Below are 22,588 nucleotides of genomic sequence, written 5' to 3'. Positions count from 1 at the left end.
CACATACAACACAGGGCATATACACGCAAACACACACAACACAGGGTATATACACGCAACACAACACAGGGTATATACACGCAACACACACAACACAGGGTATATACACGCAAACACATACAACACAGGATATATACACGCAAACACACACAACACAGGGTATATGCACGCAACACAACACAGGGTATATACATGCAAACACACACAACACAGGGTATATACATGCAACACACACAACACAGGCTACATACACGCAACACAACACAGGGTATATACACGCAAACACACAACACAGGGTATATACACGCAACACACACAACACAGGCTACATACACGCAACACAACACAGGGTATATACACGCAAACACACAACACAGGGTATATACACGCAACACAACACAGGGTATATACACGCAAACACACAACACAGGGTATATACACGCAAACACACAACACAGGGTATATACACGCAAACACACAACACAGGGTATATACACACAACACACACAACACAGGGTATATACACGCAAACACACAATACAGGGTATATACACGCAAACCCACACAACACAGGGTATATACACGCAACACACACAACACAGGGTATATACACGCAAACACACAATACAGGGTATATACACGCAAACACACAATACAGGGTATATACACGCAAACACACAACACAGGGTATATACACGCAACACACACAACACAGGGTATATACACGCAAACACACAATACAGGGTATATACACGCAAACCCACACAACACAGGGTATATACACGCAAACACACAACACAGGGTATATACACGCAACACACACAACACAGGGTATATACACGCAAACACACAACACAGGATATATACACACAACACAGGGTAAATATACACAACACAGCGTGTATGCACACAAACACACACAACACAGGGTATATACACACAATACACACAAGACAGGGTAAATACACACAACATATACAACACAAGGTATATTCACACAAAAACACACAACACAGGGTATATACACGCAAACACACACACAACACAGGATATATACACGCAAACACACACACAACACAGGATATATACACGCAAACACACACACAACACATGATATATACACGCAAACACACACAACACAGGGTAAATATACACAACATGTATGCACACAAACACACACAACACAGAGTATATACACACAATACACACAAGACAGGGTAAATACACACAACATATACAACACAAGGTATATTCACACAAAAACACACGGCACATATTATACACATGTTATACTAATACCTAAACCCCTTTTGAGACAATTTATGTAATTTTGGACCAAACTGATAGACATAATGTGAACTGCTCTCTTCCTCAGGGTCACCATAGAGACAGCAGCTTTGACAGTATGTCTACCACCTCTGCGCTGAGAGCCATGGAGCCGGTCAGTGCACACACACAGACACACACACATGCGTTAGATAAACATAATAATTACATTACAGTCATTTTTTAGAGAATAATAATGATTATGTTTGTGTGAATGTACAACCTTTTCCTGCCTGTTCTTTAGGTGTCAGACCTCCTCAGAGAGCAGCTCCTCCTTCAATCAGAGCTCAGCTACGACGGTCACTCCACCGCACCTTCCTCCCGAACCTCCAGTCCAGCCCCAGGAGGAGGAAATGGCGAGCAGAAAGGAGGCCTGTACCGGACATCAATTAACATAAACCCAGTCCCCCCTCCTCGACCCAACACACGTACTGAGGAAGAGGGAGAGAGTGACGGGAGAGGAGTACCAGAGGAGCAAGGAGCATTAGGAGGAATCGGAGTGGGGAACCTGCAGCAGCTCATCAGAGAGGTAACAGTCTGTCAGCACTTTTAATTTTACTGGTACTTCACTGGTTAAGTAAAGTCCACTCTTATGTTTATTACTACCATTGTGTATGTAGAGAATTATAACAGCCAATGAGAAAACATGTCCATTTGTCCATCTTTAACATCGGCATGTTTTATTTGTTGATGGAAATTGTAATACGTTTTGTCATCGTTTTTGTTTGAAAGGATTTTGTTTTGTTTAGTCTTGTTGTTGTGGGACTTTATATTATATTTGTTGAGAAAATAAAAACTGCATTTTACATTGTTAGGATAAAGTAAAAGTTTGGTAGCTGCAGAATGCTTCCTTTAATTAATACCAATCTCATGTCTGTACTTTCAAACTGCTCATTTAACTCTCAAATAAGCCTGAAAAAGGACCAGAGTGTTTAAATGTTAACCAATTCTGTCTCTGCTCTCTTCCAGATTCGAGAGAGCATGGCTCAGGAGGTCCAACAGGAGATCTATAGCGAGCTGCTGGCTGCCGTGTCGCCACGGCAATTGCCCCTGCCCGGCAGGCAACACCCCCTGTAGTCACGGCAACAGCAGAGCACCACCCCTTTCATTTTCAGCCTCAGTAACCACAGCAACACTGTCTGTCTGTAACACTGTACAGCTGAGTAACACTGTCCGTGTGAACACTATCCGTCTGTAACACTGTATGTCTATAACACTGCTGACGAAGGAAGCACATCGCCGACGTGTGATAAACCCCGCCCACCACACCTGTGGAGTGCGGGGCCTCAGACGGCACGCTTGCACTGCTACGTTTGTTTCTGGCGTGCTGGTGTGATGAATGCTGGGTACACCAGCTGTGAACCATCAGTGGTGATGCGTCGTCGTCACATCCTGTTTCCTGTTTCTAAGCTGTTTTGATCAAAGCCAGGCCTCACACTACTACCACTAATACTACAAGTATTACTGCTAATAGTACTCTGCCAGTACCACCACAGTCCCAGTCCTGTGAATTTATTTTGCCCACGATCCCAGTCCAGATTAGATCAGTACGTATGGATGATAGTAATAATGAGGATAATAATCATAAATCAGTCGCTTGTTACTTGAAACACATTCATTAATTTAGTAATTTGGCTGAGTTGAACCTTTCAAAGCCACATACAGGGGGAATACTTCCCTTAGAAATGCTGTAAGTGCCTTATTAATGATATTGTAATCTAAGCCCTCCTGTCCTTTTGTTTGCGTTTGCATTCCTTAAACTTCAAAAAGAGTGGTTTCTGTCAAACTGAGCTTTTACTCTTTAAAGTTATTCATTCCATCCACATTTCACCTTCATGTAAACGGTTTAAAGAGGTTTTAAAGATACACCGTTAAAGGATTATGCTCGTACAGCTGTCCACACAACTTTATCATCATCATCATCATTGTCATTGTGCGTCTGCTCCTCTAGCCTCATTCACAGTTGAATCTGTCAGTTTCCATTTTTGTCAGATTTGTTTTGCAAAACCTAACCTGAACTGAAAAGATTGAACAAAATGTTGGACTGTCCCTTTAACACTCACAGTCTTTGTTTTGTGTGTGCATGTGTTGGTTGTTGCAGAGCAGGTGATGGGTTAGCGAGTGATGTCATTAGGTACTGCAGAGGTCAAAGGTCACTCTGCAGCAGCAGGTTTCAGTAAGTTGTCATGGCGACAGTGATGATGTTGGTGATGATACAATGCCTGGTCAGCAGACCATGTATGGGGGAGCAGGCAGAGTAGCCCAAACCTTAGCTGCACTAGCATGTTCGCCGCATTAGTGTGTTAGCTTCCGACTGTCCGATGACAAATCTGTGCAATAACATGTATATGGATTCCTGAGACTGTGGTATCAGTAAATCACTGCTAACGTTGCAGGTCATCCTGCTCTACTGCAGCGCGACTGATACCAGCTAATCTGCAGCTTGCTGGTTTTGTTGAGAGAAAATCGGATGTTCCTCCTCTTTGCACAGAATCCACAGAAGTGATTGATCAATGAATTACTAATGACCATTTACACAACATCTGTTTTCTTTAGCATTAAAGCCTGTTGTATAGTGTCTGTGTGCCTCGTAGGTTTTCAGATCAACCATCAGTGACTGAAAGCAAAATCTTGGGAGTAGCTGAGGTGACACAAGCACTCTGCATAGTGGGGTGTGATTGGCTGAGAGACCTGTAAATCAAGACAAACACCCTCCCAAATACCTATTTTTTTAATCTTGTCAGAAAGCGGAACTGATTTTCTGAATTTCAACACAAACTCACATTAGAATTTAAATTACATACTGAAAGCTGAACTTTTGGGAAACAATTTATTGATTGTATTTTTGTTGATGTTTGGGAACAATATATGGTGACGAGAATCTGAGCTCAAAGGTGATGAGTCTGAGCTTTCAGCCACATCTCACAGTCTTAATTCGATGCTCTAAATCATAACTGGACCTTAGAACCTTTATTCTCATCATCATTTATTGACTGTTTGTTTAAAGATTATAATTTTTGATGGTCACAAACTTTGCTCTGCTGTGAGCTCTAATGTGTTTTTATTCTTTTTTTTTTTTTTTAACTGATCAAGAAAATCCTTCACACACTTCTAATTTCAGTTCACTGTCTGATTATTGGTGTCGAATAATTTCGATTGATGTTTATTAATGATGATGTGTACTTTGTATTGATGTATTCTCAGTGGGATGCAGGGGAGGGATCACTGTGTAGAGATAAGAATAATAAAGATGTATTTATTTTCAGTACAGATGAGTCCTGTTTAACTTCCTGCTGACTATAGTTCTGCTCCTCTACAGGTCAAATGGAAATGTTGTACTTTTTACTCATCTCATTTATCTGACAGCCATAGTTTCTATTTACTTTGTAGGATAAGATTGTAACCAATATTGAGCCTTAAGATATGTGATGCATTGTTATAGAGTCAACTACACTTTTACTGACATTTCAACTCCTTTCAGTGCTTGAATTTAAACTGAATCTTCAACTTCATGCAGTACTTACACTTTTTAGAAAAACATTTATATGTTTTTTCAAATTCTTCTGGCATTTGTATTTTGACTGCCACTTCAATAGAAACGTTTTCAAAAGTTCAAACACATAGTACATTTTCTTTAGACATGTTTGCCGTTTTTACGTGGATATAGTTACACTTTACAACATTGCTGTTGTTTTCATATCCTAAATTACCATCATAATGGACTAAGGACTTTACATTGTGGAGGTAATTATGTTTACCACCGGGGGGCGATACAGAAAAAGGCCATTACTTTCAAGCAGCCTGTGGACTTTTATTGTGAAATCCGGAAGCTGTCCGTTACCTGGAAGTATTTAACTTATTGTAGGAAGTTTTCCGCCATAAAAACGACACTGATTTAACGGACAAAAAGAAAGAAAACTGAACGGTAAGAGGACATTAAAAGTCACAGAAACTGCAGATAGTTTCTGTTGAAAGATACAGAGTAGGCAGGAGGTTTCATCGACAAATAGCTAGCTAACGTTAGCTGGAGCTAAGGTAGGATTAGCTTACTAGCTAACTAGGCGCATCCAAACACACATGGCGATAAAACAGACATTGTCTTTGGAATTTGGGTTTTATATATACAGGTGATATTGTTGTAATAACTGGCCCACATGACTAATTTATGCGTACGGCTCTATTTATTTAATATAAGTTATGTCGGAGACATGGGCGCTTAACTATTAGTACGTTAGCTAGCTACAGGTACATAGCTAAACTCCTTTAAAAGTGAAACTCTTTACATTGTATTTTAAAGGGTTGGATCACCCAAAAGCGAAACACAAAAAATACCGTTATACCTGCTGTGGTTTAGTGGTATTTGTCTCAGACATTGAGTTCGTTGGCACCGAAAAATATTTGGAAAAACTGTCTTCACATGGTGGAAGCTGGAACGATTATCTGAGTAATCGACCAAGTGATGGACAGAAAATATATTGGCAACTATTTTGAAAATCATATAATTCATTTGTCAAGTTAAAGAGCCAATACTATCGTGATCCCAGAAAATTTGCCGAAACTATTGATATCTTTTAGAAGTGACATTCACAGTAGCGTTTTTCCTGCTGACAGACATACTCACGAGAGCACCTATGAGTAGTAATCTCCTGAGTGACGTGTGAGGAAAAAACACAGCAGCCATTTGGTTTTTTTAGAAGTTAGTGTGTTTTAAATATGAAACGATGTACTCCAAGATGGCGGATGCTGGCAAAACTCTTGGCTACCGCTCCGTACTGGATTGTTAAGTTTTGCTGTTTAAATGGATCCCAACGCTAAAAACTAGTGATGGCGAGATGAAGCTTCATGAAGCATTGAAGCTTTCCATCCAATTGGTTCACACATGGGTCAAAGCTTCATGGTGCTTCATTTGCTCTACTGCGCCATTAAGTGGACAATAAATGTAAAACGGGCAGCGTGATTAAAATGGCACCATGGCTTTGGTGTGTGAAGCATTGAATTGAATAAATTAATGAATGATGTTTGTGGTGCCAATACATAACTTATTAATATGGTGTCCGTCTTTATGACACAATGGTGGGGTCAAAAGGGAAAGTGTGAACAAATTGGGGAGAGGGTTGTGATGTGAGAAGTTAAAAAAAAAAAAAAAAAAAAAAGTTAAAGAAACTTGACATCAACATGTTACAGTCAAGAATCGAACCGCGGACCTGGCAAAATGAAACACGTAAAACATTGTATTCATTTTTATTTCATTATAACAACTTTTCCACAGTGCTGGGCTTCAGGCAGTTTCTTTTTTTTAGATCATTTCGCCTGCTTTAGAAAACACCCTTTCACAGGCACAGATGAAGCTGGGGTACAGAGAATAGTTTGCAAAACAATTCGCAATAAAGTCCGAAGTACACAAAGTGTGAGGGGGGATCCATTGCGTTTCGGTTCCCCTTATAATTCGAATCGCACGCCAAACCCGTGAACCATTTCCCGAATCAGTCACGCGGTATGGCCGGCTTGCGAGGCTTCGAACGTCACCACATACATCATCAACACAAGCCTCGATACGCGCTTCACAAAAATCGTCCTGGATTACTCGACAATCTTCGAAGCCTCGACACGAAAGGTCACATCACGACTAAAAACCTGGCCGATAAAGTTGAGCTGCTTGCTTGGGACTAGATATTGCCGTCTACCATCCAATCTACTCAAACAGCTTCACTGGATTAACCAGATTCCTTCCCACCGCCCCTCCACCCGTTTGGCTGGCGAGGAGGGAAGCCCACTTGCAGTGCCCCCTTTGGCAGTTCTTTGAGTGTATTGTTTTTATATATGATGATTTTAATGTAAAGTGTATTTTTAGTATCATGAAAAGCGCCATATAAATAAAATGTATTATTATTACTTGTGAGAAATTAGGAACCAGTAGGTTTGGGGGTTTGAGAGCCACAGAGTTGGGAAGTCCGATATTATTGATAGATGGACTGAAGCACATTGAATGTTGATTTTGGTCTTTTCGTGGGATAACCATGTGAAAAAATTGAATATTGCTAATAAAAGGGCCCGTTTGTTAATCAACTGAATCTTCCTGCTTTTGTTGTAGATGAGTTAATCTGCGATCGCTGTTGCAATATTTATTAGAATCATAAATGTGTATGTGTGTTTTTGTTTTTGTTTTTTTTAGGGATGGACTCTCCATGCAGAAGTCAAAGTCCCTGTCTTGCTCAAAAGGAACAAAGTGGTGAGTAAAACCTGCTGTAACTATTTTATGTTGCAACAGTGGCCGTACTAGTGGCTGTTGTTTTGATATTCATCCAATAATACCGTCTTCAGGACCTTCAGAGGACGTGTCCAGTCCTGCAGCGGAGAAGCCTCAACAGGACGGCTTGGTTGAAGGAAGCCCCAAAGAGAAGTCGTCCCCTCGTGCCAGTCCTGCAGGCCGCTCCCCCGCCGGGAGCGCCGCCTCCAGCAGCTCAGACGACAGCAGCAGCAGTGATGAGGATGAACATAATGGTGCACTGAGGAAGTTAAGGAGCAGTGTGGCTCGGATCAAAGTAAGTCAGGCTTAATGTTGACGTTACTGGTATTTCATGTGTTTACATACACTGATAAAGTACTGTTGACTTCCTGCTATTGTTAAACTAGAGAAGTTTGGTGCCCCCTGATTGTGGGCACCAAACGTCTCTAGAGGTTCAGGGTTTGAAAAACTTCTGCTGGAGAAACTCCAATTTTATGTGGGGGAGGGGTACCTTACGATACCTGCCATAAGTATCACGATACAGATACTTACGATACGATACCAGAATTCGATACAATACCACAAATACGATACTGGTATATTTATCTATAATAGTAATAAATAAAACATCTGTACGGTTCCCTTTTTTTACCAGCTTGTTCCTGCCCAGCTTTTTGAACACTTAACAAATGGCATTAATATTAGCATAAGCCTACAGCAAGATATGAATGAAAATACTGCTGACACTATTCTCTTATTTGATGTTCAGCGATCAAGATCCAAGTCCATGTCCAGAGAAAGAGACCGATCCATATCCAGAGACAGATCCAGGTCTAGAGAGCGATCCAGATCCAGAGAGAGAGACCGTTCCAGATCCAGAGAGAGAGACCGGTCAAGAGGACGAGACAGGTCCAGAGAGAGAGACCATGACCGGGGGCGCCACGACAGAGGACGCTATACACGGTAACGTACAGACACACGCAGTTGTTTTTAACTTGGAACATTTTGGTGAGTTACTTTTAGTTTAAAATTACTTGATCGATATGTTCAAGACCCTGTGAAACCAGGTCACCAAACACTTTTTCAGTCGTAAAACAAATCACGCATCAAAACCAGGCGGCAACCTCCAGGTCTGAAAAGTGAAGCCAATGCTGAAGTACCTTAAACATGCATTCCCAATGGAGTCAGATTGTATCGAAGTCTATGAGAAGATGACTCTAGGGTTGTCACGATACCAAAATTATGACTTCGATACGATACCAGAATTCGATACAATACCACAAATACAATACGATACTGGTATATTTATCTATAATAGTAATAAATAAAACATCTGTACGGTTCCCTTTTTTACCAGCTTGTTCCTGCCCAGCTTTTTGAACACTTAACAAATGGCATTAATATTAGTATAAGCCTACAGCAAGATATTAATGAAAACTACAAGGTGCCATGATTGCTGCTGACTCTGCTGGCATCTGTCTGACTGTCTGTGGGAGAGGGTGGGTAAACAATGCTTCATTTACTTGCATAGTGAGTTTGATATTTTCACTTCATATTTTATCTTAATTCATGGAATAATTATTTTTCCTGAACTAAAAATAAAAATAATTAGCTCAAGATCCACCCTCAGGCTCCACCAGCATGGAGCCATTTTGCATCAATTGTGTTTCATTTAGTACACGTTTGTGTGCATTGTGACCTCATGGTCATATAGGTTTGTTGTCAAACTAGGCTAAGGCTACTCGTGTTGGCTGTATATGGGTGAACTTGGGGGTGTTCATGTTTATAATCACATTTGCTTACCTGTCGTTCTTTGAACTCTTTAAAGAGTTCGGGGTGTCTGTCTGAAAGATGCTTTGCCATGTTAGATGTGTTTCTTCACTTGGTCTGAAACACGTTTCGCAGACGGGTCTCTGTAGGTCAGTGGGCTTTCCTTCACTGTCTGCAATATAGCCAAAGTACTTCCAGATGATACTTCTGGCATCTTGTTTTTCAACAAGCAGAGGACGGTCTGTAAAAGCTCCTGCATGTCTTCCCTGTGATCACTCGCTGTGAGTGAGCGCTGCCTGTTGCTGTGAGCGCGCTGGGCAGCCCCGCCCCCTTGCATGCCTGCAGGCAGCATGACGGGGAGCGGAGCAGCGAGTGCGCTCTGATCGCGCGCTATTTTAATAAAGTATCGCATCGTTTTTAACGTACAGGTACCGCGGTACCTTTTTAGTATCGATACACCATGCAACCCTAGATGACTCTACTTCTCACTTGATTTATTACCTAAGTAAACATGAGTTTATGGTCTTACTCTTTAGTTTCAAGTCTTCTTCAATGCAGCATCATTGATGTTCATTTAGTTAATCAAGAAGGTGGCAGCTAAAAACCAAGATGGCGCCGTCCGAATTGACGAACTTAAGGCTTCAAAGCTGTCTTCCACAAACCAATGGGTTCAATCATCGTGACTATGTCCACTTTTTATGTACAGTCTATGATCGTAATATTCACCAAAAAACAAACTGATTGAACCCAATATCAAACAAGAACATGCAGAAACACAAAATAAACAAAATGGAATATACACGACATATAAAACAAAGTGTTGTATAGAAGCACGACACCGGATCCTTTGTTACAATACTGACATGTGACATACAGCTTTAATTGGGTAGATACAATATACTCTGTACGTTGACCCATCTCTCCTCTTTCCATTTCACTCGATAAAACGTTTTTACATCAGGTTTTAAACGGTGTCTCTTTCGCCCAGGGATCTCTATGAGGATCGCCGTGACGATAGGGACGGGCGGTTTGACCGGTGGCCCAATCGGGATGCAGAGTCTGATCACAGGAGGAGAGGGCGCTCCGGCTCCCCTCCAACAGACAGGGAGCCGGCGGCAGCAGGGGAGCCGGCGGTCAAGAAGAAGAAGGAGGAGATCGACCCGATCCTGACGAGGACGGGTGGAGCTTACATCCCCCCCGCCAAGCTGCGCATGATGCAGCAGCAAATCACTGACAAGACCAGGTGAGAATGTTTTACTTATTTATTGTTATAGACACAAGGATTAGACACCATCCCTCAGTTTGTAGATTTATTTTCTTTCCTCCAGGAAGCTGTTTCTCTATGAAGGTTTCCAAGGAGACTTGAAACTTGCTGCTGAGAGATAGTCCATCGTATTACAAGTTTAATTACACCAATATAAACCATTGTAAACACCTTTTATCTCTTGGTTAATGTTGAATTGACACTGTGTGGTTAAACTGTTGAACACGGTGCATTCAAGGTAGAGCTCTGATCTCTGAGCCCACACAGACTGACCTGAGCCCAAACCCCTTTAGCAGTTTCTGGCCAATCCCGATTAAATACCCGAATTTCCAGAGTAAACATACATTAAAACATGTATTACTAGCTAAAGTCAACTTCAGTCTTTTCAGTGGGTCAACAGACATTTATGACACAATCTCTGATATGCGCCTTCTCCTACCGAATGTTCAGACTTCATATCTCAGGCTATAAGCAATGTAACATTGGCTCAAACATGACCCAATTCAATTCTGAGGGATTCTTTTATACGACTACATATAATTGTTGTTGTCCCTGACGCCCCGCCTCCTGTGCAGCCTGGCCTATCAGAGGATGAGTTGGGAGGCCCTGAAGAAGTCCATCAACGGTCTGATCAACAAAGTCAACGTGTCTAACATCGTGTTCATCATCCAGGAGCTGCTGCAGGAGAACATCGTCAGGGGGAGGTGAACAATGGAACTTCACATTAATACTCAACAGCTACTTTACTAAAAAATGATGCTTCCAGCATGATTGATTAAAGAGAGTGAAACAGAGCAACCTTCTTTCCTCTGTATTCCACTCAAGGTTATGTCTCACTGACTGTCTCCCTGACTTCCCGCTGTATCCATGTGCCTGTCTGTCTCTCAGGGGTCTGCTGTCTCGCTCGGTGCTGCAGGCTCAGGCGGCGTCTCCGACCTTTACTCACGTCTACTCCGCCGTCGTCTCCATCATCAACTCCAAGTTCCCTCAGATTGGAGAGCTGATCCTCAAGCGTCTCATCCTGGCCTTCAGGAGGAGCTACCGCCGCAACCTCAAGGTACCCGTCTGTCTGACTGTTTATCTAACTGTTGCTGTTTGAAAGGTGGGGTATTTTTTTGTTAATAGAGAAAATACCATCACCCGGAGATGCCTCACCACTTTTCAAAACTTTGACCAACTGTGGACAAGAACTTGATCCATGGTCCGTTTCATTTTACAAGAAATACTGCTGTACAGCATTTTTAATAACTATAGCTTTCCCCAGAGAGAGCTTGTTCACCATTACGGGAGATTTAACATTGGTATTAATGTTTGAATGAAGAATCTCTTCTGAATCTAATGGTGAGATTCCCACCTCTGCTCAGGTGACTGAGGTGAAAATGTTTTAACTTAGTCAGGCTGAAGCTGGATGATTCGGATGTAGAGAGACGAATAAGAAACTACACCTAAATGATTGAGACAGCTGGCCGTCCACCTAACTACAGATATTATCTGTGCTGTCTGTTTATAAGATGTTTAAGATTAGATTCATAATACCAGATTTGTTTTCACAGCCATTACAACACAGCCACATACAGAGGCAGGCAATACAAAACATCTTCATGTATACATACAAAGAGTCTTTTCTTTTGTCTTCTTGACATTAAGTTTGAATTGTGTTTCCTATCATTATAGACATTGACCGTATTCACTTTATTAGTTTAACAAGTGTATTAAAACCAGTCTGTCTTTTGTGTTCCAGCAACAGTGCCTGACAGCCTCAAAGTTTGTGGCACATCTCATCAACCAGAACGTGGTAGGTCCTGCTGTCTGACTTATAATATTCTACTTCTCATAATATTAACAGGTTTGAGTGTTTGTGTTCAGCTCTAATGAAGTGTGTTTACTTCACTCTCGCTCTCTCTCGGCTCTGTTGTCTCTCGCCCTCAGGCCCATGAGGTTCTCTGTCTGGAGATGCTCACTCTGCTGCTGGAGCGTCCGACTGACGACAGTGTGGAGGTGGCCATCGCCTTCCTGAAGGAGTGTGGACTCAAGCTGACCGAGGTGTCCCCGCGAGGAATCAACGGTAGCTCCAGCTGTTGACTCTCGTCTAGTTCAGGCCGGGCAACTTTGTTGCATGTCACACACCTCTCCTTCCCCCCGTTGCCTGTCAGCCTCTTCACTATCGACTGTCCGATAAAGGCCAACATGCCAAAGAAAAGGATTGCTTACATTTTTATTCATTTTCATTTAGTCTATATGGTTGTTTTTTTTTAAGATATGTTTTCATTTCCGATTACACATTTCAGTTCACGGTTTTGCATTTAAGATTTGCTCCTTTTTATTTCAGGGTTGAAAGTTTCCATTTCACAAAATCTAATTGTCATTACAATATCAAATATCCTTTTTTTTTTTTTTTTTTTGCATTTAATTATTAGCTGATAACCCTGAGTTAAAAATTAATTATCATTTTTCCAATTTACTGTTTCCCTTTTGATTCAAATTTTTGGAAAGAATGATCCTCTGTAGTTACAATTGCAGAAATTAACGACAGCATTCACTCGTTTATTTCTGTCTTTACGAGTGCTTTGTGAATAAAGTAAAGAGCCTATTGGGATCCAGCTTTAACAAACCTGCTTCATTACAAAAACATGAACATTTCAGGGACTTTGTTTCTCCTGAGGTTGTCCTCTCAGGCAGAGCTTCCCCTCACTGTGTATGACCTCAAACAAGCGAAAATATGAAAATATTTCTAGCCTGAAAATCGTAACTTAACCTGAACCATTCAACTTACAGTATTGCATTCGTAAGAAGATCTGGCTCTTTCTAATTAAAGTAGATCCCAAATATCGGCACAATTCATCGTAACTGCGACTACAAAACCTGTCTTTCTCTCTTTTCAGCCATATTTGAGCGTCTCAGGAATGTCCTCCACGAGTCGGCCATTGATAAGAGGGTCCAATACATGATCGAGGTGATGTTTGCCATCAGGAAGGATGGTTTCAAGGATCATGCAGTGATCCCAGAGGGCCTGGACCTGGTGGACGAGGAAGACCAGTTCACCCACATGCTGCCGCTGGACGACGAGTACAACACCGAAGACATCATCAGTAAGACCTCCACCTGACTCTACAAGTCTCTCTGCAGAAATACATCTGTATATGTAATTGTAACGTGTGTGTTTATGTTCACTCAGATGTGTTTAAGATGGACCCAGATTTCCTGGAGAACGAGGAGAAATACAAAACCATTAAAAAAGGTCAGAATGCACACAAACATCAAAGCGTCCAATCAGCTGTCACTTCCCTCTCAATTTAACCAATCACCTGTCACCTCCCGTCAGATATCCTGGACGAGGGCAGCAGTGACTCTGGGGAGGATGGCGAGGAAGAGGAAGATGATGAAGATGAGAAGGTGGCGGCGGCGGAGGAGGGAGGAGGTGAGACAGACAGACGGGGAGACCTGCCAAACGGTTGTATGATGTCATCTGTGGCTCTGGAGGAATTTTGTCAAGTTGTGAAAATAACCCAGACGATGTCAAAGTGACGTCATCAGGGTCATCTCAAGTGGAGCTGCCTAGTTTAAGCCGGGTCTTAAACGTGGCAGGGTTCAACAAAAAATATATTGTATAGTTGCATTATGGGAAATGTAGGATCCAGTGTTTCTGTAGCTGGACCCGTACTACTGGCACTAAGAGTGCTGCTTATTTTAAAGGAATAGTTTAACATTTGGGGGAGAAATGTTCTTTTTAAAGCTCTTTCCGAGAGTTTGATGAGAAGATTGATACCACCCACATTTCTGAGAGTGGTTGCATCAAACTCTTGACAATAAAGAGAAGAAGCATAGTCTTTATCCCAAAATGTCAAGCAGTGCTTTTATTCTGTCTCTTAAGTGCTTCAACTTTATGAAAACTACTTCAATGCACTGGGAAACAGAAATATAATATGTCAAGTAGATGTAAAGATGAAGTAGTTACAATGAGGGAAATTCCAGTTCAAAGCTTGTGTAGAGCAAAGTTAAAGAATAGCTAACTGACCATGTTTACTGTTCACAATATTAATATCTCATATTAAATCAATATTCTGGTATGAACCTGTTTTAACATGATATTAATCAATTATTCATTAATATTGATATTATTAATTCTCCCTCCCTCAGATGAGAAGATCACCATCTTTGATCAGACAGAAGTCAACCTGGTTGCTTTCAGAAGAACCATTTACCTCGCTATCCAGTCCAGGTACACACACACACACACACACACACACACACACAACCACTCTTACAAATACACGCTCACACAGTCAGTGACTCAGTTGTCTCTCAGGGTGTTGGCAGTTATTTACAGCTCCTTCTATATTTGATGGCGTTGGACTAATATGTAAAGCTGTGTTTAAACCTTGTGTGTGCAGCCTAGTTACCATGGTTTCATTGTAGAGCGGCTCACAGGTTTGGAGAACAGAATGAAACACAAACAGATTGAGAAAATGAGACACACACACACACACAGATGTACTCTTACTAATTTACAGATTTTTTTCCCCTGTAGTTTGGACTTTGAGGAGTGCGCTCACAAGTTGATCAAGATGGACTTTCCTGACAGCCAGACGGTAAGTCCACACACACACGCACACACACACTTGGCAGATTTAAAAGGCCTCAGTGACGCAAACAGATGAGGATAAATGTGAGAACTTGTCATCTTTTTCTCATCGTTTCCTCACTGAGGATAAATCTGAAAATAGTGTGGATGAATAAATCAAGCTCAGTAAATACTCGTTAACTAGAAGTGTTGGCACAACAGCTGGACCTAAAAGCCAGAGCAGAAACAATTACTTGATTGATTAGGGGATTAATATGCAACAACTAGTTTTAATTAATTTATTAAACAAAACACCGAACTTCGGAAATATGAGGAATTGTTGCCCTTTTCTCTGCTACTGCTGACCAGAAGGTGGCGCTGATAAACTAGTTGATAGCTAAAGGTGTGTGTGTGTGTGTGTGGTCAGAGCTGATGACCTTGTCAGCCAGGGTTTCATCAGCATCAGCACTGAATCACTCGACACAACAGCTGGAAGAAAAAGCACATTTCCATTTAAACACACAGCTTTCACATCAAAGGAAAAACAAGACTTCTGAATGTTAATCAGACCAGAAAGACTGGTGACAACCTCGCCACTGACCGGTTTCCTGTTTCCCGACAATCACTCGTAGAAGTTTCTTGCTAACATTCTCACGATGGCAGTGGGGGCGAGCTGATGGGTAGGAGATGGAACGTGTACCCTCTTCATTTAGTGGGTTAGCATAAAGGCAGCACAATTGATCAAAATGTTATCAAAAACATCTGTCGTACAGATCGCAGCAAATATCACACCATGGTCATTTATTAGGAAACGCCTCTTCAGATTAAGAAAGTTCATCAAATAGATTTTAATATCTTTGCCAGCATGTTTTTGGGAAAGGGGTCAGTGTTTTAAGTGTGTGTTATGAGACAGACACTGACGTCTGAGATAAGTGATGTCATCACAGCTGCTCTCTACTCATCGTGGGTTTCCCTCAAATTAATGATGAACCTGGATTTCGCACCACCTCTGGGATTTCACACCTGGCTGCTGCACTCGCATTCACATCATTTTAACTTTAACCCCATTTAATGCCGAGCTTTCAGAGAACGTCCTATCGGATCACAGCTGGTCGAGAAGCCTGAGCATGAAGGAGCAGATGTGTCACACTGCACATTATGATTGTTGCCATAACTCAGTTCAGATATTACAGTTTGATAAACATGTGATCTTTAATGTGTGTTTTTTTGTTTGTGTGAACAGAAGGAGCTTTGTAACATGATCCTGGACTGCTGTGCTCAACAGAGAACCTACGAGAAGTTCTTTGGTCTGCTGGCCGGGGTGAGACTAAACACACTTCACCTCTTCTCTCTCGTGGTTTCTATCAAATCACATAGTTCTCATTTTATGAGTCCTGGTTCTGAGATTCTTGCTTCCTCCCCAATGCATTAGAAGTGAATGGAATTAAGTTTGTGGTGCTCATCATTTTTAAGACATTACACTTCAATCAAATAATAAAATCAGCAGTACCGTACTTTCCGGGCTGGAGCGCACCGGCATATAGGCCGCACCAGACAATTTTTTTTAAAAAGAATTTGTACATAGATAAGCCGCACTGGTCTATAAGCCGCATGTGTCCCCGTTGAACAGCAAGATGCTTTCAACAGTACTAAAGTTGTCTTCTATGAACATCATAACATGTCGCTAGCTTCTAAGCTAATTTTAACATTACGGCCAATGGGGAAATGCTAACCGCGATTAGCATTGGCGAATATATAATATATCTTTGTACATCTTTTCATGCAGACATACTTGCATTACAGACTAAGGTCTCTCAAGGCTACCAAACGAAAAACAATGAGGCAATAACTTGTTGCTCATAGCTCTGAATAGCTGTTGTGCTAGCAGCAACTGGCCAAGCCAGTTAGCCGTAAATGCTATTCAGAGCTATGAGCAGAGAAGATCAGCTTTTTCTCAAGTCTGCCAGTGGATCCTAACAGCCCGGAACAGTGTGAAAGAATCCACCTTCACCAACGGGTTCTGAAAGGCTGGGATACTATGAGATTAAGGGGACAGCGCAATGAGGAGGACAACACAAGCTCAAGGGCGGATTTGCCCCGGTTCATGATGTGGTGTGTTCAAGGACCCAAATGCAGACTCGTTTCTTTTTTTTTTTTTTAACAGTTCTACAAAACTTGTTCTACAAAACCATTTATTTCTCTCACTCAAAAACACGCACACAAAAAAACTCTTGAACAAGTTTTGTAGAACAAGTTTTGTAGAACTGGGAAAAAAAAAAAACGAGTCTGCATTTGGGTCCTTGAACACACCACATCATGAACCGGGGCAAATCCGCCCTTGAGCTTGTGTTGTCCTCCTCATTGCGCTGTTGCTCCTCATTGTAATTTATTTTCCTGTTACTGTGGATAATCCATTTTTTGAATATTCAGTGCATATCTATTTTCCCAATGTGAATGAGCACCAACACAAAACATCTAAAACATTAAGTCCTCATGTGAATTTTACATCAAAGTAAATGGTATTCTGGAACAATGCCGTCAAAATGCACCAACACAAATAAGAGCAACAATATTAAAAATTACTTTTTATTTAAAAACAACAACACACTGTTCTGAGCTGGAGGTTTGTGTATTTCATCTCCTCGTTATGAGAGGAGATTCCCCCGCGAGTGGAATAATTTGTGTCTACTGGGTCCAGTATGTTCCACTAGCTCGTCATCAGTCTGCAGACATCAGGCTTGTCAAGAAACACAAAAAGCACGAGCAAATGCATCAGTGTGCAGACTTTTTTATTTTCTCCACTGAAACTGATTATTTAACAGGAGGCCTGTGCTCTACTTTGTCGAAGCATCTGATGTATGTGTCATATTTCAATATGTGTAGGGCACGTGGTGTACGTTTCTTGTCATGGTGATGCGATGTTTCGATCACGTTTCAGTCTTGCTAGTATCCCAACGTGATCAGGTGTTCAGTCCATAAACTCATCTGAGGTACTGCTGAACTACGTGTAACTCTGTGTCTTTGTCTTCAGAGGTTCTGTCTGCTGAAGAAGGAGTACATGGAGAGTTTTGAGGGGATTTTCGCGGAGCAGTACGAAACCATTCACCGGCTGGAGACCAACAAACTGAGGAACGTGGCTCGGCTGTTCGCTCACCTGCTCTACACAGACTCTGTGCCCTGGAGCGTAAGGACGACCTCACACAAACCCGCATCAATCGGGTTGTTCTTTCTGATTGATTTTCCTCCGAATTCATGGTTCTCTCTCTCCCTCCCTCCTGTGCCTTGTGAATGTCTCTGGACCACTAGGTGCTGGAGTGCGTCCGGATGAGCGAGGACACCACGACGTCATCCAGCAGGATCTTTGTTAAGATCCTTTTCCAGGAGCTCTGTGCCTACATGGGCCTCCCCAGACTCAACCAGAGGCTCAAAGACCCGTACGAACACATACACACTGAAACATGAGGTTTTCTGCCTCTCTTCAAAGATAAATGAGTCTCTAATGCTGTAATGGACAGTAACATATGAACTCTTTATTTTAAGAAAGATGGCAGATGTTTTCTAAAGCAACATGGATATTTTAGAGAAACGATTCTGAGGAATGACGATCAGAAAGAAACTGTTTTGAAAATGAACAAGACAATGTGTGATGGGCCTTTGGTCCAGTGAGGAAGCCGAAAAGAACTTTAAGGTTAAACACAATGATTCTGTGGTGATCTGAAGATGATAACAAACAAACATCATATTAAGCTGCAAACTGTGTGCATGTCTTTCAGGACTCTGCAGCCGTACTTTGAAGGTCTCTTCCCTCGGGATAATCCCAGAAATACTCGCTTCGCCATCAACTTCTTCACCTCTATCGGACTGGGAGGACTGACGTAAGGAACACATACAAACATACTGTATACACGCACACACACTATACTGTGGCCAGTGTACACTTTGGCCACAAGTCTGAGGATGCTTCAATGTTTGAGCCGTATGTGATTGTTGAACATGTCATTCCTAAACCACAGGTGTTCATGTGCTGCTATAACTGTATCTGCAGGTCTTGAAAAGTCTCAAGGCTTTTAATTTAGTTTCCTCAAAAATGTTTTGTGTCGACAGCTCTCATAATTGGTAAATGTCAATTTTAGCCAAGACAATGAATTTAAAGAATGAATCATTTTCCCATCCAGCCACGTCGAAGCATTGTAAAATGATGAATATAATAAATAATTGTTTGTATCGTCAGGTAAAACGGGCATTAAATTGCATCTTAAATTGAACTTGAACTCTGCAGAAACCCTGTTAGAGACTTAGACACAATGATAGAAAGTTCAACACAATAACAGAAGAACTTTTGCTTCTCAATGTACCGTACTTTCCGGACTATAGAGCGCACCGGTATATAGGCCGCACCAGCTGATTTTTAAAAGAAAAAAGAATTTGTACATAGATAAGCCGCACTGGTCTATAAGCCACAGGTGCCCCCGTTGAACAGCAAGATGCTTTCAACAGTACTAAAGTTGTCTTCTTCTATGAACATCATAACATGTCGCTAGCTTCTAAGCTAATTTTAACATTACGGCCAATGGGGAAATGCTAACCGCGATTAGCATTAGCGAATATATAATATATCTTTGTACATCTTTTCATGCAGACATACTTGCATTACAGACTAAGGTCTCTCAAGGCTACCAAACGAAAAACAATGAGGCAATAACTGTTGTTGCTCATAGCTCTGAATAGCTGTTGTGCTAGCAGCAACTGGCCAAGCCAGTTAGCCGTAAATGCTATTCAGAGCTATGAGCAGAGAAGATCAGCTTCTCATGAACCGGGCAAATCCGCCCTTGAGCTTGTGTTGTCGTCCTCATTGCGCTGTCCCCATAATCTCATAGTATCCCAGCCTTTCAGAACCCGTTGGTGAAGGTGGATTCTTTCACACTGTTCCGGGCTGTTAGGATCCACTGGCAGACTTGAGAAAAAGCTGATCTTCTCTGCTCATAGCTCTGAATAGCATTTACGGCTAACTGGCTTGTGAGCTATGAGCAACAACAGTTATTGCCTCATTGCTTTTCGTTTGGTAGCCGTGAGAGACGTTAGTCTGTAATGCAAGTATGTCTGCATGAAAAGATGTACAAAGATATATTATATATTTGCTAATGCTAATCGCGGTTAGCATTTCCCCATTGGCCGTGATGTTAAAATTAGCTTAGAAGCTAGCGAGTCGGACATGTACTGTTAAAAGCATCTTGCCGTTCAACCTTTTTTGTTAACGGTCCTAGTGAGAGGTAGGTCAAAGGTACTTCATCCATATTGTAGCGACCCTGTCAGTAACAGCTGGTAGCAGAGGGGTTGCTGGTAGCAACTGTTCTGTGTCGGGAGCTAGTAAATGTTGTGTTAGACCGGAACCGGAACCTGCGGTTGTTGTGGCGGAGAAAAGCTACGGAAAAATCTGTATATAAAGCGCACCGGACTATAAGCCGACGCCTCAAAGCGTGGGGTAAAAAGTAGAGGCTTAGAGTCCGAAAAGTACGGTCATGTTTAATCGATGGTATATTTGTGAAATTGTAATACGATTTTTTTTCAATACTAAATGCATTTGTTAACTTCTGTGTAAACATTAGCGTGAATGTTATGTATGTACAAACATTTCACACACACAATTCTCTCTCTCAGGGACGAGTTGAGGGAACATTTGAAGAACGCTCCCAAGATGATCATGACTCAGAACCAGGAAGTGGAATCCTCTGACACCTCCTCTTCATCCTCCTCCTCCTCAGACTCCTCCAGCGATTCTGACTCCTCCAGCAGCAGCTCAGGTACATCCATGTTTGTTTGTTTTTTATTAATAGTGAATCTGATTGCATGTTTTTAATCTGTAAATGTTCTTTTTCTGAAAAATCATATATATTTTATTTTCCCCTCTTGTCCTCCAGACTCAGACAGCAAACACAGAAAGAAGAAGAAAAGAAAACAACAAAGTGAGGTGAAGAACAAGAAGAAGAAGAAAGGGAAGAAGAAGACGGAAAAACAGTCGGACAAGAAGCAAGTCGGACGCAAGAACGGCGGCGACGAGGAGGATGACAGCGATGACGAGAAGCAGGCTAAGAAGGACAGGAAAGGCCTTGCACGTGAGGTGGAGGGGCGTGAGCGTCCACGTGAGGTGGAAGGGCGTGAGCGTCCACGTGAGCTGGAAGGGCGTGAGCGTCCACGTGAGGTGGAAGGGCGTGAGCGTCCACGTGAGGTGGAGGGGCGTGAGAGTCCACGTGAGATGGAAGGGCGCGAGCGTCCACGTGAGGCGGAGGGGCGCGAGCGTCCACGTGAGGCGGAGGGGCGCGAGCGTCCACGTGAGGCGGAGGGGCGCGAGCGTCCACGTGAGGCGGAGGGGCGCGAGCGTCCACGTGAGGCGGAGGGGCGCGAGCGTCCACGTGAGGCGGAGGGGCGCGAGCGTCCACGTGAGGCGGAGGGGCGCGAGCGTCCACGTGAGGTGGAGGGGCGCGAGACTACCCGCCGGAGCAGACGGGACGAAAGGGCAGAGGGAGAGGAGCAGGAGGAGGACAGGAGACGCAAAATGGACTTTCAAGGCCGACAAAGAGAAGGAGAGAGTGAGAGAGAGCGAGGGCGGGAGAGAGAGACCGAGGAGAAGAGAGAGGGCGAGAGAGAGCGAGAGAAGCCGAGGGACAGAGAGAGGAATAAAGAGAACAGAGAGGAGGAGAGGAGGAGGAGGAGGTAAAACATCAGCGATGGACTGACTGCTGTCATCCCTCACTTCTTTACCTCATCCCGTCACTCTGGTTCTTTTGGGTTTGGGACCTGTCACTGTCTCTCTTTGCCTGTCTCTCTGGTCCTTATCTATCTATCTGTCTGTCTGTATTTTCTATTGTTGATTTTTGTTGTTGATGAAATTTAAAAGAAAAAAAACATTAAAGTTGCTTTAGATGTTTTTTTAAAATCTGTTTCCGGTTCAACTGTTTTCAGCTCCCGACCAGTATTTTTATTTCACTGTGCAGTCACTGATCAGCCACTGTCCTCAGTAAAACATCTATATTTTAATATGTTCTACTTATCACAATCACTACTACTGCAGTTTGTAATATTTAATAATAGTGATCGCTATTAATCATGATCTCAATATGAAGCCAAACAGTTTTGGTCATCGTGCTTTTTATATTCTGAGCAGAATGCTGCAGTGTTTGCTCTTCAGCTCCTCTTCTCCAAAGAACAGACTGAGGATGAGTGTAATGTAGCTCTTCAGATTGGTACGTCCTTTGAATACCTACAATAAAATTATAAATGTGACCAATGTGCTTTGGACCAAAAATTTGACACTTTGTGAAAGTCGCTTGTTAGCTTAGGAACGTCCTTTGTACAGAGCTGTCTCTCCTCATTTCTAGTCTTTATGCTAAGACACGTTAACGAATAAGCATATTTCTGCAAAATGTCAAACTTCCTTTAAGAG

General features: G+C 42.2%; 2 protein-coding genes across 2 annotated transcripts in view; both read left to right on the top strand.

Annotated features, from left to right (window-relative positions):
- itprid2 (ITPR interacting domain containing 2) overlaps positions 1-4,542 on the top strand; it is a 52,482-nt gene extending 47,940 nt beyond the window's left edge. Inside the window, exons 20-22 of the mRNA XM_079277037.1 lie at positions 1,376-1,441; positions 1,571-1,855; positions 2,296-4,542. Of these exons, the coding sequence (XP_079133163.1) occupies positions 1,376-1,441; positions 1,571-1,855; positions 2,296-2,403 (459 nt within the window). The 3' untranslated portion in view covers positions 2,404-4,542. The remainder of the gene's footprint in view (positions 1-1,375; positions 1,442-1,570; positions 1,856-2,295) is intronic.
- Positions 4,543-5,175: 633 nt separating this feature from the next.
- On the top strand, positions 5,176-22,339 carry cwc22 (CWC22 spliceosome associated protein homolog). The gene is made up of 20 exons (XM_079276903.1): positions 5,176-5,251; positions 7,499-7,555; positions 7,648-7,868; positions 8,322-8,515; positions 10,311-10,565; positions 11,162-11,290; positions 11,475-11,643; positions 12,328-12,381; positions 12,516-12,651; positions 13,469-13,675; positions 13,762-13,824; positions 13,909-14,004; positions 14,724-14,805; positions 15,115-15,175; positions 16,391-16,468; positions 18,179-18,331; positions 18,454-18,581; positions 18,921-19,022; positions 20,806-20,948; positions 21,066-22,339. Exons 2-20 carry the CDS (start codon positions 7,501-7,503, stop codon positions 21,860-21,862), a joined length of 3,123 nt encoding a protein of 1,040 aa, XP_079133029.1. The 5' UTR covers positions 5,176-5,251; positions 7,499-7,500; the 3' UTR covers positions 21,863-22,339.
- The last annotated feature ends 249 nt before the right edge of the window (positions 22,340-22,588 follow it).

Source organism: Melanostigma gelatinosum (assembly GCF_949748355.1).
Source record: "Melanostigma gelatinosum genome assembly, chromosome: 10".
NCBI lineage: Eukaryota > Metazoa > Chordata > Actinopteri > Perciformes > Zoarcidae > Melanostigma > Melanostigma gelatinosum.
The sequence above is the reverse complement of the archived record's forward strand: the minus strand, read 5'-3'. Positions and strand labels throughout refer to the sequence as shown.